This window comes from Salarias fasciatus, chromosome 23 (assembly GCF_902148845.1).
Source record: "Salarias fasciatus chromosome 23, fSalaFa1.1, whole genome shotgun sequence".
Lineage (NCBI taxonomy): Eukaryota > Metazoa > Chordata > Actinopteri > Blenniiformes > Blenniidae > Salarias > Salarias fasciatus.
In genome coordinates, this window is record NC_043766.1 from 20,386,684 (window position 1) to 20,407,652 (window position 20,969).

The following is a 20,969-nucleotide window of genomic DNA, read 5'->3' on the forward strand; positions in this document are numbered from 1 at the left end:
GTGCTGAAGGGAAATCCTCTGTCAAATAGCATGTCAGCACTTCACTGTAACTGTTTATTTCCAAACTAACTCTCAGCTTTAACTACAGAGCTTTCCTGCTCATTCACTGTGTCTGCTGTCATTAAGTCTTGCACGTCCCTGTTTTTAATTTCTACTGAGCGTTTCGTTGTTCTTCTCCTCTCTCCGGCTGCCTCTTTCCACACTGTCGCCTCTGCCTCTTCTCCTGACCTGGAACCCGGTCCCAGGCGAGGACCTGGAGAGGAATGACGGTTCTTCCAACAGGCCCTACTACATGTCTCTAGGCCTCCACAAGATCCTCCGCAAAGGAGAGGAGGGTGCAAGCTCTTCCGCAGCCTCCTGAGCGACGTGTGGCCGTTTCACTAAACTTTTGACTCTCTGACTCCTTTCTTGATATCTGCCGTATCTGTAAGGATCGGAACGCTTGAGAGCAGGTTCTGTAGGGCTAAACATCAAACCTGGATGCATCTGAGCCTGGTCGCGGATGACCTGGACGTGAAGGAACATGCTGTTATCGTCCTTGCAGATGAGGCATGGGGGACTAGATAAAGACTTCTGTTCACTTCCTCTCTTGAGCCAACTCAGATACTTGCCTTTTTTTCTGCTTTGCTTTTTGTTTGTTTCTTTTTTTCTCCTCTGTATTCTCTGCTGACCTCTGCCTTACCGAGAGGGTTCGTGTCAACTCGCAGGACGGATGCACAGATAAAAATGATATGAGCATTTTTACCCAAACACGAGGACCTTAAAATGTACAGATGCCATTGAATGGCGATGGCATAAGGCATCACCATGGAAAGAGTGATGGACTTATGGGGCACCCTCTTGTCGCACTTTGGTCTTCTAGTGCAAAATCATGTTTTGTATGCACTTTCACATACGGGAAAAGAACCATGTGATTTTTTTTTTATTTAATTTAATTTAATTTTTTGTGTAGCATGATTATTTTGCTGGCTGTCAGTGTTTACCATTGATTTTAAAGGTTGCTTTAATCCACCGTATTTATACTAACCCAAATACACAGATCCAAAAATGGTGTGTATTCTGCACTTAGCAAAACAGGTGTCTCTTTTTTATTTTTTGCATTATAATTACATGCAGTCAATTCAAAAAGTCTCATTATCCTCATAGATGTACTGTAAACCTGACCTGAGACTTGGGGAGGTCAAGACTTCAAAAAAAAAAAAAAAAAAAGGTTTTTGCTTAAAATCTGAACATAACCTGACCGTTTTCAGGAAACTACTGAATGCAGCCACTAGTTTATGTGCCTAGTTGTGACAAAAAACAAACAGACAAAAAAAAAAGTTTCTCTTATTCTGTGGTTTTAGGCCTAACTCCAGGAACTTTTACGATACAGTTTATAAAAGGATGTCAAAGCCATTTTTGGTAATTTTTTTATTGAATGGTTCAGATGTTGTGCAGTTTTAATACTAAGTATGATACACACATCTGTCTGGAGGTTATTCTGTGTTTTTTAATGTGTAGGACAATTTTTTTTAATCAATGAATCCAATGAAAATGTGAATCTTTGTTTTTGAATAAATATAAATGGTCAAATTGTTGTCACTTGTTTTTAGTGTGAAAATTCACGATTTGAGTTTGTTTTTTTTCATACTGAATTATTCTCTGACTTGTTAACATGATGCTCCTGCTGCCTCCTAGTGTGGGATCTGGAGGTGAACGATGGCTCTCCGGCCAAGCCCTTCTTCATGAACAAAACCCTGAGGAGCATCCTCAACAAGAAGAACGTCAAGAAGAAGAGGCCACAATAGAAGGAGAAAGACTGCAGGTCACTGCCAAAGCATGGTACGAGCCCAGGTGGCATCAAACTCTTTGCCAAATGTATCTTTCGTGTGCACAGGCCTAGCTGTGCTCTACAGTAAGCAAGCCATACAAAAGGAAGGGAACTGACTTGGCTCACTCACACAATGCTATTGTAGTCTCAATAGCTTTTTCATAGGAAACACTGTGTGATTTTCTAATATTCTGTTGTATAGGGCTTTGTTAAAAGTCACATCATGATATTGTAAAAAAAATTTTAATGGTCATCATATCTCACTGTATAACCCTGAGCTTTTCTGCCAACGTCTTGTATTTGCCTGGTTCAGCCACTTGGTGGTGGCATTTCGTACCACATTTTGTGGCTCTGTTGAGGCAGACATGAACTGATCAGCATTTGCCTTGAAATGGTCAAACATCAGCTGATCTGTGCCTTATCGCATTTTATTGAGTCTCACATTGAGAATTTTACCCTCCACTAACTGCTGTTTGCAGAGTTGTCTGATAACGATATAATGGCATAGCAGCACATTTTATGTTTTTAAGTGCCTTTAAATCAAATCTTCCGGTGTTTGACGGATTACTGCAGCCTTGTTTACATCTGGAATGCTTTTTCTTCTTTTTTCAAATATTTTCTTTGAACCCATACAAGTATCTCATACTCTATTGTCTGTTCTAATTATACCATATAAAAATGGAAGGTAAAGATGGATGTTCAGCACTGAGACTACAGAAGGACCTGTGTGTGCCGTGTTGTTTATTAGCTTTTAACTTCCTGCTGCCTTGCACCTTCACCTCGGTTCCATGGAAACCTGTGACATGCATCGTGTGTGAAATGTGGCACCCCACCTCGTAAGGACGCTGAACATCAGTGAAAATCCATATTGAAGATGTGTCAAACAGTTTTGTTCGTTGTAGATGTGTCTTGTTTCTCATACATCAACAGCCATCATTAGTGCTTTAATTTTATTTGGTAATGTTTGTACTTTTCTGAATTGATTAGAATTTCTCCAGATGCTTCTGTTTCTGTATCCGTCGGTCTTTTTTATACTCGATATGTTTTGTAACACAGATGTATAACGAGAAGCAACAAACGGCACAATGGAGATATTACACCCACTCCAACAAACTGAGGACTCAGTGGCAAATTTGGAGTTGTGTGTTTTTCTGCACTTACTGAGATTTTACAATGTTGCTATCGGCAGTATTGATATTTTTATGTTTACAAATCATTTGTCCAGACTTGTTTTGTTTGTGTTTTTTTGTTTGGAACTCTGAAAGGAAGCAATTTTTGTTTGCCAATGTATATTTGAAAATGGACGAGAATAGATGTCCAGCACCTATTTGGCTATTTGAGTCTTCCCACCACACAACAGCTGACCCAAAATTATGATCAGAGGATGGAAGTAAAGGAGGCTTTAATCACTGACCTGTGTGGAAATAGCCACGCTGGTCTTTCTACCCAGGGTGCAAATAGCCTACGTGTTTTTCCAATGTGTATAAACAGAGTCAGACGTGCATAACATGTAGTGACCTTTGTGAATATTTCACCTCTTCAAAATATGAGTACTTTGATATGCTGCTCAAATCAAGTTTAGTCAACAGAGTTCTCAACATTTTTTCCCAACATTGAATGCCTTTGGATTTGAGATAAATTATGATAAATCCTTCTTGGTAATCAGCCGCAGCCTCTTAGTTTGATTGTTTCCTCTCAATTTAATGCTGTAGGTGTGAGTTGTTAAAATGCTTAAAGAAAACCAGAAAACAACAAAATGAGGACCAGACCGCTCTCCACGGCAGACGATAAGTAGACATAGCAGAAATTCCAAACTGTTTTTTAAAAATTTTCTAAAAGAGAAAAAAGCCGCAGGTATTTAGAAGAACAGACATTAGCCGATGATACACACTTTTTAGGACCTCTAAGAACCTAAGAAGCAGTGATTTTAGCAACAATTTGCTTGTAGAAGGTTTCAATGTGGACTGTACCAAGAGGAGCACATCTATACAGGATAGACCACAAAGAGGAAAAATTAAAATCTGCAGAAAGAGAGGAACTGGCCACAAAAGGTTTGGACCAGAGGTGAAATTTTTGCTAAGTGACCAGAAGGCCACTATGTAAAGATGGAGGAGACCTTCTCATGATCTGAAGCAGCAGCAGCTCATGTCTGAAACGTGGTAAATGCAGTTTAATGACTGCTTCTGAGTGGTACACTGCAAAAATTCAAAATCTTCCCAAGTTCATTAGTCTTGTTTTCAGTCAAAATGTCTCATTCAACTTGATTTAAGATAAATTTAAGATGGAGAGACTTACTTCTTGATTTAAAATTTCTTATATCAAGATCTCTTCTTAAGCAAAATGTACTTGCTGCATGGACACATAATTTCACTAGTTTTAAAACTTGTTTTCTTTAATTCAGTGTTGATATCTTATAGTTGGGCTAACCTCTTTATGCAGTGTAGCACCAGCTGAACTGTGCCTTATCCTACTGACCGATCCACCCATTGGTCAGCAGGAACAATTTCTCTGCTCATTAACTGAGAAATATCTCCAATATTATAAAGAGGAAACTGGTCATACAGCCAGATAGTAATTTGAAGAATATTGTCCATTCAGTTGGATTCTAACTCGATCTCCAGGACGATGATATGATGAGATGCAAAAGATGTTTGAGGAGCTACTTACTGGAACACATGAATGAGGCTAAAACCTCCAAAAACAAAAATGAAGGATGAAACTAACATTTGTGAAGATTGGCAATCGTCCACTCACTGCCATCTATTTCCAGCAGATGCAAATTCCGTCTTAATCTTTTCATGTCCATCTCAATTTGTTTCAGTCTACAACAAAAACCATAAATGAGCACAATGCTGCATTATTTTTCAGGCCTGATCTTACTAAGCTTTAGGTACAAGACAATAGAGAAACTGCTGTGCAGCATGGCCACTGACAGACAGTGCGTTCTTCACTTAGAGTGATGCTTGCCTTCAGATCTTTAAGATGTGACTCATGTTTGAGCGTCTTTGTGCCGTGTTTGTTAGACCGGAGGACGGGCCCTCATGGTGCCTTGGAGTGACAGCACCGCGCCAGACTTACACACCTCCTGCCCCCGTTTTGAGCTCAACATGCCGGGACATGAACGCCACCATCATTCAGTAAAAGCAAAACAGTTCTGTTTGTGTATTAAAAGAAGAAAGAGCTCAGCGGGGTATGCTAAGCATGTAATTATTTCTTTAAATATGCAGTTTGATACTGGATCTACCTGCAGTTGAATTTTAGATCTTCATGCACATTTGTCGCAGGTTTTAGATTTTCCACCAGACTGAATACCCGAGATCAGATAAGTGAAGGAAAAACAGTGTTTTTATACGCCTTCCCCTCCCTCCCACGTCTGGAAATCGGATTCCTTTGGTCAACCACAGTCAGCAAGTAGACACAAGTGAAACTTCACTCTAAAATGTAGTCGCTGATTTTCTCACCACCATCATTTGCTTTGTCTGAAGATGCAGTGCTTTAACCTGTAAACAGAAGGATGGGCGATGTTCCAAACTGTTTTATTTATTATGACTCATTTGTGCAAAACGTTGCCACTATAAATACCTGCTATGCTGTATAATTATTTACAGGGGGAACTGCTGCATTTGTTCTTGGTATGAAACCTGTGTGTGTGTCCATCGTTCAGGCATAGAATTATGTCTTGTAAATTCTTGCTCAGTCAAATGGGTTTTTACTTAACACACTTGCCTAAAAACTAAACGTTCATCTTAATTGCGTACACACATTTCATGCTGCTTTCAATCATTCATTTCCAACATGTGTGAAATTAGACATTTATTCTGAAATCATACTTCACATACAATAAATTAAATTGCAACACTGATAAGCAAACGAGTTCAAGTTCATCTTCATATGGGGTTGACCTTTAGAGTACGCTGGCTGTCACTGAGAGTCACATGGTCACCAACTTTTTCACAAACGACACCAACAAATGCAAGTCTATAACGTCATGGGTCACAATCCTATGAGGTACACTGAGATCTGTCCACTTTCACATTGTACAGTACATTTAGGACCGGAGAAAAGGCATCCGTGGATTCCTTATCAAATGATAAACATGTAACGGTAAATTACTGACAGTCCGTGAAGAGAAAGGGTTTCATGATTCACTAAAAATGATCATTGTTTACCATGAAGCACAGACTACTGCAGCTGTGTGCGTGTGTGTGTGTGTGTGTGTGTGTGTGTGTGTGTGTGTGTGTGTGTGTGTGTGTGTGTGTGTGTGTGTGTGTGTGTGTGTGTGTGTGTGTGTGTGTCAGCTCAGGCGTGAGACACAGGCAGGGAGGTCATGGCGTGGGCCGGCAGCAGAGGCTGAAACATGGATGGAGGGGAGTGAACTGCGGACACACAAAGAACACAGAGGTGTTACAGTCATTCGCTTGTTGACACAAACTAGAAGTGCTGATTTAACCTTTTTAAATAACAGATAAATATATCTTTAACAGACACTTTAATCAAGGTATTCATTTGTTATTTTCATATGTAAAAGAGGGCTATTGATGCATATTTTATATTTACTTAATATATTTAAGTCTGTGTTGAACAAACACATCAGAATTACAGTGTCCCATCAAATAAAAATTTCAATAAATAGTCTTCATTTGATTATTTCTAACCTCAGATCCATTAATTAAACTGTCATCCATATTGTTCTGTTTTTTAAGAAAGACATTAAAATAGATTTTCAAATGATTAATTAATAAAGGTAAAGGTAAGTCAGCCAATGCTGGTGCAGGTCTGACTGTTATCCCGTCACAACAGCACAGGACTGAAAATAACGTTTTTTTCTGTGTGTGCATGTGTGTATGTGTGTGTGTGTGTGTGTGTGTGTGTGTGTGTGTGTGTGTGTGTGTAGTTTTCTGAATTGTAGGTTATTTTGCAGCAGGTGAAGTTGATGCTAATGAATGAGCTCTACATAATTTTTACTTTAAGTATTTGAAAGAAAGTACAGTTTAGGTAAATCTCAACAGTTAATCTCATTTTAAAATTGTGTGGCATTTTAAGGATGTATCCTTTGAATGAAAAACAGTTATAGTCATTAAATTAAATCTTTGGAAAAGAATTGATTTGACATTGTAACGTCAGTAAATTTCACACGACTATAATTTGAATTGGGACATTTAGCAAATAAATATTTAAAGTAAACCAGAGATTATACGTTTGACTTTTTGTATTCTATTAGGCTACTGAAAATCTTATCAACATTGTCGTATATAATTAAATAAAATACTAAGTTCAATGATCAGTTATTTCAAAAAGTCTTGTTCTCACTGTCTATAAAGGAGTGCAGAGCAGACAGCATTGACCCCTCCGGGCCTCCGTAGGCTGTGTACTGCAGTTCCTCGGGGGTCGGCGTGGGCTGCGACATTCGGCCAGACTGCAGCGAGGTCAAGGGGGTGCTGGAGGTGTGGTTTGGGCTCACGTGCTTCTTGTGGCGCGCTCGACAGTTCTGGAACCAGACCTGAGTTAACAGGACAAACACTCTTTGTCGGGCTGTGTGTGAAATGGCATTATGGCAATAACAAATCTGAGATATGAGAAGCTCAGACATGGGTCACACAGAATTTTACATGTACGTAACTCCATTTTACTTTAGGTGAACACTTCATGCAAGAAAGTCTCTGAGCTGTGCAAAAACCACATGAAATTAATTGTTTTCAATTGCTTAGTTCATTTGCACGCATTGCTTTCTTTCAGAGAACACCCATCCTGCCAAATCGTGTTCCAACAATGCTTTTGTCCTGATGATATTCTGAACAACAAATACACTTTTGCCCACAACAACTGTCAGTCATATCAACACATTGTAAAGGTGATTGTTCGACCGATTGCTGACCTGTATGACTCTCCGGCTGAGGCCCGTCTGCTCCGCCAGCTTCTGCAGCGTCTGAGCGTCCGGGTTGTTGTCCTGAGCAAACTGAGCCTGCATCACCTGCATGCACACAGGCAGAGCAACATCAGGTTCCGTGTGTGGCCCTGAGGGAGGAAGTGTAGCATCCGAACCAAACAACTGCTGCTGAGAGATGATCGGATTTGATTTTGAGAGGCAGTACGTCAGACAGCTGATCAAGTTCAGAGTCTCTCTGAACATCATGAGGACTGTTTACTCTGGAGGGGTGGAGAGGGTGCCGAGGTCGGCAGACCGTACCATAAGGCACAACACTCCCCATCCACAGCAGGAGGGGTGTGGCCAGGGCCAACAGCATGACGGAGGACCCTCAACACCCTCACAACCAACTGTTGGAGTGGCTGCGCGCCGACCGATGCCTCGCCTCATCAAGGCCAAAACAAGGAGACTCGGGAGGGGGCTGTGACCTCTGACCTGCAGCCAGCATGTCATTATCAAGGACAACAGGGACTGCAGCACCGCACATGCACATCACACAGATTGCACATTCTCTGTGAATGCACAAAATCATGCCTGTTTGTGCTTCTTATATTACAGCTTTACAGTTTTACTTATGTATTGTTTGTGTTTTTCTTTTAAATGTAATACTTGTTTCCTATTTTGACATTTTTCATGTTTGTAAGGCCTGATGAACAAACACTGCATTTCACTGCAATACTTTGTGTGTGACAAATAAACATCTCTCTCTAGATAGATAGATCGATAGATAGATAGATAGTTAGATAGATAGATCGTGTTACATGGCTGGTATACAACCCATTCTGTCGGATGAAAATGTTAAAAACCACTGCTTATAAGACAAATCTGAAGGAACTTAGCAGTGCAGCAGTGAAAGTTAAGTACATTATTGCCAATGTTTTATTTTATCAAGCTTTTTTTTAGGTTTGACATTCATTTTTGTGTATTTTACACATTTTATTTTATGTATTTTTAAATATTCCATTATATTGATTATATTGTTATATCACATATTTTTATTAAAGTTATTTTTGTGCATTTGTACTCTGATTTTCATGTTGTTCACACATTGTAACTCAACAACAGAATTATAATTATTATTGTATGATATAGTAACTGCTGAAGATTATCATTTTGGCAAAGAAAGTTTAGTTTGATCTTAAAAAAGAAAAAAAATCACATTATTCTTGTGAGGTTTAGCAAAAAGGGCATTAATTGTGAACATTTTCAGAATATGCTCAAATGCACATATTGTATATAAACACATCTAAAATTAGATCATATTAACACATCTAAAGAGGTAAAATTGGCCTAGCAGTATTCACAGGTATTGTGCTCTGCTTTGGTCCAGCCTGATTATCATATGGTGCACATGGCTTAACACTAAAATAAGTTTGACTTCGATTGTTTAGACCACTGACTTTCCAAATTTATGATGAAACAGATATGTTTTCATCATTAAGAAACTAATCAGCATTTTAAAGTAATTTATTATTATTATTACTATTATTATTATTATTATTATTATTATTATTATTATTATTATTATTCATTATTATTATTATTATTGTTATTATTATTGGTGTTCTTGCTGTTGACAACTGATGGCATACATTTGAAAATCCCTGGGATATAAACGAAATCATAAATAATTTTTAAAAGAATTGCATTTACAGATGTTAATCAGAAAACCATAAATACAATTCGAAACAACTCCATCCTTACACAGACATCTTGTCAAATGTACAAATTGTAACGTGGAATGAAAATTTTGTATCCATTAATGTGCACGACTGAGGGTTTCATGAAAGATGCTGGCTGGAGCTGACCTGCAGCTGCTCGGCAGTGAAGCTGGTCCTGGCTCTCTTGGAGGGTTTCGGCTGGTTAATCTCCTGTTCGGTGGGTACTGCTCCCTCCATGTTAACACTGTTTCCTGCACAGACAGACTTTATCAACATGTTGAAATTACACCAAAAGAAAAAAAAAATGGGAAGAACAACAAGCTTCATCCTTCATCAAACAGGAGGCCTTCCCCACCTTCGCTTCGCTCCGCCGGCTCACCTTTCTCCACGGCCCGCTTGAGGTTGTCCAGCATGCAGTCGTAGTGGATCCTGCAAAGCACCTTCCCCTCCACCAGGGCGAACTCCTCCCCGGTGGACAGCTGCCTCTTGCAGGAGAAGCAGGCGAAGCAGGCCAGGTGGTACACGTTTCCCTTCGCCCGGCGCACCCAGTCTGTTGAGTGGATGTTCCGGCCGCAGCACGCGCACCACGTGCCGTATCTTCTGCGGGTGAAGGATCGGAGCACGAGGTAAACAGTGGGGCGCGCGTGGGCTCTCGAAAGGATGACTTTAATATCCTGAATCAATCAAGGCCGTATCACCGCACGAATCACAAGGTGCGGTCTACCGCTGCAAAATTAACACTTTTTTTCCCCAAGAGTCTCAAGGAAAACTTGTTCTTAATTTATGTTGCCCTTTCTGGGCTTTCATGAGTAAAAGCAATCATCCCATATTGAATACTGATAAAACCTCTTCAGTATTATGTGCATTTTTTCTTTATGTAACAAGTCACTTTAAAATTCAATTATTTGTTAAAAATCTGCGTGTTGTGTATTTATTGGTCACCCAAAAATTCTTAGCTCGGAACATCTTCAGTTAACATCAACCTAAATGCACACATGGGATTACAGGCGAAAATTTTTTTTTGCAACTACTGTATTTTATTTCGTTTCAATAACTTTGTATTTTATTTATTAACAAATAAAACCTGAGTCACATACCGAAAGTAATCCAGTTTGCAGAAAACCTCTTTTTCTTTGATGTAGCAGCTTGTGTGGCTGCCAAGTGAAGTTTGGCACACACAGCAGGAGAGACAGCGCACATGCCAGCACAGGTCGTTAACCTGAAGCAAAGACAATGAATTAGTCAAAAGTCAATCATTTGGAAGGAGGGCCCAAAGCGCCACAACTGGGGGGAGGGGGGATGTCGCTCCAATGTTGAAATTTAAACAAACAAACAAAAAAAATTTAAAACACACAACAATCACCTTTAATAAATACTTGTCCACTATTTCCTCGTCGCAGCTCGCGCACACAGTTCGTCCAAGCAGAGGCGCGGATGCCATCGCCTGGAGCGACGACGCGTCTTCATCCAAAACTTCCACCGGCGCGCCCTGCAGAGATCAGACCTGCGGTTACTAAATTGCGCGCAGGAACGCGTCTAACCCCAACCTGCGGCGCAACACGGGCAGCACGGCGCTCCTGGAGTCAGATCACACCTTACCGCTTCACACATCGCTGCTTTTCAGGCTCAAGCTGTTTTGATTTGAACATTTAAACTGATGAGTTTTTATTTAATTCTAAAGCTTGGGAAAAAAAGTTGAGACAATAATATGAACACTTCTGGACAGTTTTTTTTTTTTTTTTGCCCCTAAAAAAGGCTTTTTTTTTTTCTTTCTTTTTTTTTTTCTTTTTTTTACGTTAGATAGCTACTTTTTGGAGTATTTCCGTGGGAGAATAAAAGTTTTGCAAGTTTTATCCACAGCAACAAATTTAAAAAATTCCGTTGAAAAATGCCACCAAGAAAAAAATAAATGAAAACCGAGTGGCCTCTCATTCATCCTACCATGATGTCTCTCCTGCCCTCAGAGCATTTGCCTAGCAGCTCCTCGTCTCCTCTGCAGTCTTCGCACATGTCGAGCGGCTGTGCGGCGGGGAGAGGACGCCGGTCTGTCACACTGCCGCAGCTGCCTTAAATGCCCCCCGCGCGCCCCAATAAATATCATGCCTTTCACCTTTCACCATGACAACGCCAGCGATTACCAAAATGACATTTAAAAGAGAAGGATAGTCATTACTTACAAAAACAGACAGCCCTTGAACTAATACTTATCCTATGTGCATTATGTTCTCGAGCTCTGAAATTTGTCATTCGGCAATTGGCCGCTTTATGCGCGCGTGCTGAGGTTAAACCCACCAACACACCAATTTCACACGTCAATCAGAGAAACCAGCGCGAGGTCTCGAGGAAAAGGGGGATTGATTTATTTAATAACAGCAATTAAAAGGCTAAGTTCGACACAAATGTCTACCCAGGCAACCAAAAGGTGAAGAGGTCTCATTAACTACTTGAGTTTTAATTGCAGAATTCAGGGAGAGGTAATTTTCTTTGACATTTCTTCAAATTGTGAAAATACTGAGCTGTCAGCGTGTGGAAGGCCGGCATTAATGACAGACTGAAAGTCGTTGCGATTTAATTGGTAAAGCAATTTCCACTAATATTTATCCCCCGATGCTGACTGGCAGCTCAACCTGCTGATCGGAGGGCTCGGGGGGGGGTTTGGTCCTGCACTCACCTCGTCGCCGGACAGCAGAGATCCGCTCTCAGTCTCGTTCACAATGCAGCACTCCACTTTGATTTCGCTTTTCCAGCGCATGTCTGTGTCCGGAAAGGAAAAGTTGGCAAAGTGAAAGCTCCGATAATCTCTCTGTTTCCTCCAGGATTCCCGTGTTTGACAGTCTGTCACTCTGCACTGCTCTTTCCAGAGGGCGGATCACAACTTTTATTTTAGTCCCTCTTGGCCGCGCCTCCCCTTTCAAATAGGTTTGCCCTGGCCTTTCTAAGAAAAAAAAAAAAAAGTAAGCAGTCTTTAGAGATAAACCATCAAACGACGTCATGTTGATTCAGCACACTCAACCTGAATGAAATAGTTATTTATACTTTCTTTTTTTTCTTTTTTCTTTTTTTTTCTGGACCCAGTGGTTCACCTTTGCTCTTTTGTGTACCACAAAATTATGGAACAGTTTTTACTTCCCAGAATGATACCACAGTGTAATGGCACATGTTGAAAAGTATCATCTGAATCACGCCTGAATCGTGGGTTAATGCTTTCACCAATTTATGTCCCTGCAATACATATTATATTGTATTACAACAATGTGAAAGGGACTGTTTCTGCATAATAAGCACGTCTGTCTATATTTCAGGTTATATTTTTCTTCCCTTCCCAAAGTAACAATATGTTGCAGGGATTTTGTCATCAAATGTGATTACCTGAGCTGTGAATATATCACAGTATCTGAATATTTGAGCTGCCTTGTTCTTACTCTGTATGTAACTGGACATCTGAAACAGCATCAACTTTAGTTTAGTGGAAGTAAACAACACTTTGTCATAAATCTCACAGACCTCAGTTGGAACTTCAGCAGCCTGGCTTTTACTAGAATTTACTGGGTTTTTTTCTTTCTCTTTTTTTTTTTTTAAATATTGGCTGTTTCTATACCAGATATTTGTGGCCCTCAGGCAACTGCTCCTCATTGGGGATTTAAACCTTCAGACAATTAGAGTTACTGATTTGTAGAGCTCTGCAGGCCTTTGTCGTCAGTGTGGGTTTGGTGGACCAGTTCTCCAACTAAATCCTAATAATTCATTGTGTTGTTGCTTCATTGTAAGTATAAATATGTTAAAATCACTGCTTGCTGCAAATAAATCACACCATCATGATTTACATATTGCATTTTTATTGTCTTTGCTAAATAAATCATAAACTCTGTCAAAATTCTTTTTGTGCAAAGCAAATATACTGTGGAAATATGAATATTTGAACATTTATGTAAATTCAACCAATTTCAAATAGTTCAGACCCTTTCTGTGAGGAAAAAGAGAATTTAGAAGAAAACATTTGAAAGCTGGGACAGCAATGAATAAGTCAGCTGGGCACTTCATCTTCTGGTCAAGGTAGACCACATCTGATAATATATACCCTCAAACTGATCTCCAATATGATGGATGTCATCATCTCTGTCTGAACCTAACAGGGTGAAGTGTTTTCAAACGGCTGAAGTACTGAAATTAAGCAGACATGGGCATATATTTCCGACAGATAAATGCTTCTGTACCATGTGCATCAGTAAATGAAGCAACATTAATCCTCCGGTTCATCTAGTCATTATCAATCCAGGCAGTCATCAGATGTTGAACCATCTGTTAGCTGTCAAATAGATAAGAGATCACAAAAAACAGGCTTTATCTTTTACTATGCTTTCCATAAAATGCAAATAATCAAATTTACATGAATGTTGTATTCCAGCAAGTGTTCTTGTGCCCTTGTTGTGTTCAACACCTTTTTTTTTTCGAAGCCCTCTGAGGCAACTGTTGTTGTGATACTGGGCTATACAAAAATAAATTGATTGATTGATTGATTGATTTTTTTTCGAAATATTTGAACAAGATAGAGAACATGGCGACCCACTGAGTTAAAGACACTAAATGTTTTTTCAACATATTTAACAGGGATTTGATGAGCAGGTCTGTTGCTGAGGAACTCATGTGATAACTCAACAGGAACTCAGGTTTGTAACTCCTCACTGACTCACCCAGTCAGCCCTTTCACTCACGCAACACCACCCATCGTCACCCGGAGCTCACTTTCACCCACACACATCAACTGGTGGCTCTGTGGGGATTTTCACTGCAGCAATGCGTTTCCTTTCCCTGGATCTCAATATTCACCATCAAACCTAAATGTACAAAGCCACTCTTACACTAACTTGCAGAATGTGCTCATCTTGACGCCTGAATAGAATTTTGTGGGGCCCTGTGAGTCAGCCACACATGGCTCGATATTATGTGACCTCACACACACACACACACACACACACACACACACACACACACACACACACACACACACACACACACACACACATGCACACAGAAAAAAATGTTATTTTCAGTCCTTTGCTGTTGTGACGGGATAACAGTCGGACCTGCACCAGCATGAATCTGCGACCATATCGCCCCATCGCAGAGGGATAAAGGAGTTAGCGTGCCTCCATCGAGATGTGTTCTGTTCCACCCTGTGAAAATGAATGCTCGTTATCTGATAAAACAACTCAAACGTTGCATACTGCAGACCAGATGTTTTACTTAAACGGCCTGCGAGACAACCACACAGAAAAAGCAGATGCATCTTTGTAATACAGGTTAAAACAGAAAAAGAAAAGCAAACAGCAACAGTGAAACTTGCTTTAGTTTTGCTGTCCATGCTGAGGTGACATGGCGAGTTGAAAGGAGAAATGATTGAGATAGAATATATTGAGAATTTAATGACGATAAAAATAATATATCAGACGCAAAAGCTGTTTTGGAATTATCTGAAGACTACCAGACATGAGTGCAGATGTTGGAAAAGATGTAAATCTGTGTGTGTAACAGTTGCATCTTTTGATTTCCAGCATTGCACGGCTGGTTTCTGAAACGTTTTGTGTGATGTGAACCAGACAAAAACAATCCCTCATCCGTCAACACACCAGTGAGGCCGTTGTGTTGTGTCTCTTACCGGGGCAGTGAAGCTGCTGTTACATAAAGAACATGATCAAAAAAATAGTATCAGGGTCATATATTGAGAGGAAGAAAGCTAATCTGTGTTCCTACTCTCAATATACTAGTAAGTTAGTTTTTACATGGGACTCATCTCTTATACTATTGAAATCCTGGTTGGAAGTTTTGGCAGCAGTACAGCCAAGAAGATCCTTTTTCAGTGAAGCTGCACTGATAAATATGATGAGATTAAACACTGCATTCGGTTTGAAAAGTATTAGTTTACATGAGTGGAATTGATACTTGCAAGAACTAAACTCTGCAGGAATTGTGTCAGGCAAACATCAGTCGTTGGATGAGGTGATCGATCTGCGTCTCTTCAGCCATCAGGCCTGTTTTAAGAGGTGACTTTTTCTCACAGTATTGCTCAACCGCTGACACTGTTTATGAGAATTGTACAAAATATTTTCAATCATTTCAAAAGTTAGAAGTTGTAAAAATGTAGGGATTTGTTGTTGTTGTTCTGTTTTCTTTCTTTTAAATATTGTGACTCCAAAATGCCAAAAATGTCTTCTATTTCTTTGAGCTTGTGTCAGAAAAATGTTGACATTCCTTTTGTTATAGTTTAATAGATTTTACAACCTGTTAAATGGTTAAATATACATATTTTCTTTAATAATCTTTAAATGTGTTTCTTTTCTTTTTCATTTTATTTATTTATTTATTTATTATTTATTTTTTCATATTTGTAACTTTGAGGTTTTGGAAGTTGGGAAAAACAGTTTCATCATCAGCCTGGATTTGTTGGACCCACAGAAAAATATGAGGAAAGAAGGAATGTATCAGCCAGACAGTAAGTCTCTCCATTTTTAACAACAATAGATCAGATAAGTGAATCAGTAATGACCACAACAAACAGACAAGTTCACATTAACCCAAACAACTTGACGTTCCACTCCAAACTAAAATGAGTGAAGTAAATATCCAAATTATGCTGGCATCATTTTTAATTCCTTATTGCAGCACACAGAAATTAGTGTATCTACATCAACAGTGGTTAATTTTCAATGTCATCAAACATTTAAGACATTCAAGAACCGAAATACAGTGAGAAGAGGACATGTGGAAGACTTTTTCCGCAGAGGAGCCACGAACATTTAGCCCTGACTGGACTCTCGGAAGATCCTCTAATTCGCCACTTCCACACGGACCTCTGCAGTCCTCAAGGCAGCAACTTCTCATTTATTTCATTGAAATCAGTCCGAATTGGGGTGGTTTACAATTGACACAGCGAGTTTGACGTGACCTTTTCTCCTTGCTGTAAATGGGTACCCATTGAGTCTGAAGGGGGAGGTGTGGTGTTGGGGGTGGTGGAGCCGGGAGGGTTCGGCTGGGTGGGGTAGGGCAGGCAAAGGGGGAGGATTGGGTGGAAATCACAGCAGTGAAAATGGCAGTGCCGTGAAAGAGGGGCCTGATTGCATTGGGGCAGCATGCGAGAGGGAGCAGCATGCTCAGCCCAATCAGAGCCACATAAGGAAAAAGTGCTCTTATCAACGAGTAATGGCCCACTTGACAATCACACAGGAACAAAACTGCTCTATTTAACGCTGATTGCAAAAACTGCTGCCCCCCCCCCCCCCCCATTTAACAACCGCATGACTCCCCACGATCTCCATGCCACCTCCCAGCTTACAGCACAGACCCTTTCCTGAATGGAATTCATAATCACTCCTCTCCCATTTCTACATTAATTGTTATTTTAAGACCTACGTTGAGCCTTGGCTGTGTGCTGCGGGCGAAACGTCTGCCTTGATTGCTGTTTATTGTGAGCATATCCATTTCAGTTCCACCAGCCTGACAGCTCGTCGCTCCGAACGGCAGTCTCTCCGTCTCACCTGTGACCCGACTGTTCACCTGTTGTTTGCGTCCACTGCTCCTGGCGGGAGAGACCTGCAGTGGTGCACATCTGGAAGACTCAGTCATGAAATGCAGGAAAACCGCTGCCATGCAGCTCTCACGATTGATTTACGTATTTTTGCAGCTGATATCTCAGTTTTAATCTGTTTAACCCAAACTTTTGAAGTTCTGCTTGCAGTATGTCAGTACTTTTCGATAGTACCTTATCCAACTTATGGGCGTGGGGGTTTCAGATGACATGGATGAAGGCGGAGCACATGCTGGACAGGAGCTACAGGAAATCCATCACAGGATAAACACAGAGCCACCCAAACATCTCAAGCACATGTTTTTGAACTGTTGGAGGACTCAAACATCTATAGTGGAAACTCCACATAGAAAGGCTCCCAAACTTGTACTCGATCAGTAATCTCACTGATGAGGGGTCGCTCACTACTACGCCACAGCTCGCTTTTGCATGAGTGGAGATACTTCAATAAAAGCGCAATTCAGTTAGTTGTACAGATCAGTCAGCTGTAGAATTACTTCATTTTCTGATTTCTCCTGGTAAAAAGCTGCACTCTAATGGCCCAAAAGCAACAATACCATGTTGTCAAATCATAAATATTCCAACTTATATATGTTTGAAGCAGAAGGTAGAAACAATAACTCTCTGTTTGTTACCAATACTTTAAGTCATATCAAGTCACGTGTCCATTTTTGTGCCACTCAAAGAAAAGGTGAAGTTTTTCATCAAATCTGAACATTAAACAAAGCCACACACAGAGAAGTCAAACATTTATTGTAAATCCACCAGTGCCAACAGCTCGATGTCATATTCAGTGAAAAGGTGAGCAGCGAGAGAAAGAAACAGTGAACAAACCGTTTCATCCAAATCAGTGTTTGTACTTGCAGACAATTGATTGATGGATTTATACATTCCAGAAATCAACTCCACATGATGATGGAGGTGAAACAGATTCCTTCCTCAACACCAGTTGAAACAATCTGCAGCATGACACTGAGTGAAAAATGCTGCTGCTGCTCATCAGCACTTGAGAGCTGTTAATTGAATTAATGCTATTTTACTGCGGACTTATTACAACTGTCATTCATTTTTTTGCAAAAGCATAAAACGTTTTTCATTTCATAGTTGAGAACAATTCAGTAGGAGTTTCAATACCCATAAGCCAGCACGGGATTTTGAAAATTCACATCACTGAATAAATGCTGTTAGTGAGACGTCAACTTGTCACCGTTGGAAGCAAATTAAAACCTATGAATTCAGTCATGGTTTTTAAACGGACATGATTTTATTCCTAAAGAAAGAACGAAGGACACACACACACAAACACACACACAAATTGTTGGACTCTTTTTATTCTTTACATTTCTGACATTTGAGAGTTGTCTTTCTGTTTTTCGTCTGGTTTGTTGTTCTGTTCTATACGGAGCACATATGATGCACACGTCTCCAGGGCCAGTGAAGTACAGTAGTCAACTCAACACACGCTCAAAACGTAAGAATTCCACCAGGGGCCGATTTCTGCTCAGATCAGGAAAGTATAAACACAACAAAAACATTTTAGCAAACCAGGTATCAAAATGAAGTTCTCCAATTAGTTTTTCTTATTCTTATAATGTAACTGGCACAAAGCACAAAAGCAATCAGATTGATCTGGACCATTCATATTGAAGACCGGTGTCTCGGTAGACATGTCCACTGTTGTCCACTGACCTCCACCAGTACCATAGCGAGTCATTCTAACCACAAGAGCCAAGAAGCCACCATTTGCCATTTGGTTAAACAGAAAAGACCAATTGACTGTGGACTGAACTTTGTCCTGGTGACCATTCAATAGCAGGTGCTTTGTCCCATACAATGTCTGTGTTGGGGAGAAATAAAATGTTTTTTAGTATATATGGTGTTCTTATTGTTGTTGGTGACTGATTTGAGCTGTGGCGGAGGTCTGCGCTCTCTGAGTGCCAAATTCTAGTTAGATTCTATTTTGTGTGATATATTTTGTAAGAATTTTCTGTATTATTTATTCTATATTTTTTATTTTTTTTTATCTGTCGAGAGGTGACCATAGAGCGAGATAAGATTTGGAATCCACTGTGTGTCTTGTATGTAGAGCAGAACTGACAGTAAAGCTCACTTTGTCTTTGACTTGAGTCATTTGAACTTGTGGTCTGTCGGAAACAAATACATTCAGGTGCAATATATCAAAGTGAGCTTTTCTTTCTGCAGTTATGTGGGAGAACTTCTTTAACAGCTTGCCTGATTCTCATATAGCTTTCTTTGGTAGCAGCATGTTGTCCATGAGAAAGACTGAACGTCTGTTACAAGTTTGCCATGTCACCTTGTGCCATCATGTATGTTGCTCAGACTTTCAACTCACAATCAGACATTTTATACATTTTTGTATCTCTAGTGGGATGTGCAATAGTGCAATACTTCTTATTGTACCAGTGATGCTCAGTTTAGGGGGAGAAATCAACAAACTCTAAGGCATTGTGTCATCTCAACAAGGAAACGTGGCTCCCCTCACTGGTCAGCACTGGTAGTGGGGAAAAAAAAGCTTAAATCATTTCTGAAAACGAGGTATGTTACACAACCCAGTGTGACATACTGAGCTCAGGGTTTGGCAGTGATGCATGCTTCTGAGCAATACGCTTCCATTAAAAGCATCACAGAGCAAAGAGAGGATGTGCAAATTAGAAATAAACAAGATAAACATTCCACCAAAAATACCTTTCTAAATCATCAAGAGTGGATTTGGAGAAAATACATAATAAGGATGTACAGAAATAGAATCATACTGTTTTGGTTTTTGTTGCGTTTAAAAGAAAAAAGAAGAAAAATTCTTGTAATTTCCACTGAGGGGCGACAGAGAACCGGCAGTGGAAACTCCTCTTCAGCAGTGAGTGTGTTTTCTTTTCTTTTTCTTTTTTTCTATGTAAAACCATTGTGAATGAGTGATGTTTATGGTGGGCTGCAATTTAAAAGCCTGTTTAATGTCCAAGTAAAAAAAACACAGATCTCTTCGAATCTGGATCCTTACAAAGGAGCAAGTGAGAATGAAGTGTGTTTGAGTGTCCACACGTCTCAGTGCAGCTGATAGGAATGGTGGTCTGTTGACCCCCACTCTAGACTCAGAAATCAGTCTAAAAAATGTTTTTAAATGTGATTTGATTCAGTTCTTTAATGTTCTATAACCGATTTCTGAGACATATTCTAATAACATCTGAACTTTTTTGTATTATTCATTGATGATCATTAGATATGGGAATAATACAAAAACAGGAACTCTTCTGAGTGCTGTTAATGGATGATGCTTGATTAAGTGAAGTTTTAATGGGCTCTTTATATGTGTGATACAGAGAAACTGTTAAAGAGAGACAGAGCTGCTGTCCCAACTCCTGCACACAGCTGACTGATCTGTCTGTTAGACAAATCTGTTGCTTTGATGCTTTGGTTATATTGCATGTTTGGGGAATATTGATCCTGATCAGTCCAGGGAAAAACAACATGAAAACCATCTGATAGATGTCGAATGCCATTAAATTAATACTTTTCAAGGTGTGAACTGCAAAAAACACATGAAATAGATTTATTTTAAAATCCAAGTAAATCATCAAAGTGAAATTTTCTCTGTCAGATATGAGTTCAGGCACACAAGCAACAAAAGCCAAAGACTCTCACCAAGTGCACTGAATGCTGCATGGACTTCCTATATTACAACATTAAAGTTGTTGTTTTTAAAGGCTGATATTTTCAACAAGCATTGAAAAAGCATTTTCATTAACAAATAACGATAGCTTGACAGTAGATAAATATACAATCTGAATACTGTAAATACTGTGTCATATACAATTCTTGTTTTATAATATAGTCATATATTAGTGCTGTCAGTTTTAGTACCATTAATAGTGATTATTTAATGGAGGGCTGTCAACGATTCATTTTTTTTTTTTTTTAAATGTGATTAATTGCAGAGATTAGGATTAGCAATTGGCTCAAAGAAAAGAAATAAAG

General features: G+C 39.7%; 2 protein-coding genes across 8 annotated transcripts in view; one reads left to right on the top strand and one right to left on the bottom strand.

Moving 5' to 3' along the window:
* slc44a5b (solute carrier family 44 member 5b) overlaps window positions 1–2,303 on the top strand; it is a 44,394-nt gene extending 42,091 nt beyond the window's left edge. For 2 of the 4 annotated variants that reach the window (XM_030083186.1, XM_030083190.1), the window contains one exon: window positions 246–722. In XM_030083186.1, coding sequence (XP_029939046.1) covers window positions 246–361 — 116 coding nt within the window. In that variant the 3' untranslated portion in view covers window positions 362–722. Of the gene's footprint in view, window positions 1–245; window positions 723–1,677 lie in introns of those variants that run through there. The other 2 variants (XM_030083189.1, XM_030083191.1) reach the window with 2 other exon arrangements.
* A 3,307-nt stretch (window positions 2,304–5,610) lies between these two features.
* LOC115382098 (LIM/homeobox protein Lhx8-like) lies at window positions 5,611–12,228 on the bottom strand. 4 transcript variants are annotated; one of them, XM_030083750.1, is made up of 9 exons: window positions 12,069–12,228; window positions 11,339–11,416; window positions 10,761–10,886; window positions 10,495–10,616; window positions 9,777–9,997; window positions 9,545–9,648; window positions 7,686–7,781; window positions 7,121–7,310; window positions 5,611–6,186 (listed from the first exon to the last, which is right to left on the bottom strand). In XM_030083750.1, exons 1-9 carry the CDS (start codon window positions 12,147–12,149, stop codon window positions 6,110–6,112), a joined length of 1,095 nt encoding a protein of 364 aa, XP_029939610.1. In that variant the 5' UTR covers window positions 12,150–12,228; the 3' UTR covers window positions 5,611–6,109. The 4 variants fall into 4 exon arrangements, with proteins under 4 accessions (XP_029939610.1, XP_029939608.1, XP_029939609.1 ...); XM_030083748.1 differs by lacking the exon at window positions 11,339–11,416 and having other exon boundaries at window positions 9,777–9,994; XM_030083749.1 differs by lacking the exon at window positions 11,339–11,416 and having other exon boundaries at window positions 7,121–7,298.
* Between the last annotated feature and the right edge of the window lie 8,741 nt (window positions 12,229–20,969).

Coding starts and splice junctions, on each gene's coding strand:
- LOC115382098 (XM_030083750.1), bottom strand. CDS start 12,149: ATGCGCTGGAAAAGCGAAATCAAAGTGGAGTGCTGCATTGTGAACGAG. Junction 10,887..11,338: donor AGGGCAGGAGAGACATCATG/GTAGGATGAATG, acceptor TGATCTCTGCAG/GGCGCGCCGGTGGAAGTTTT. Junction 7,782..9,544: donor TCACTGCCGAGCAGCTGCAG/GTCAGCTCCAGC, acceptor GTGTGCATGCAG/GTGATGCAGGCTCAGTTTGC.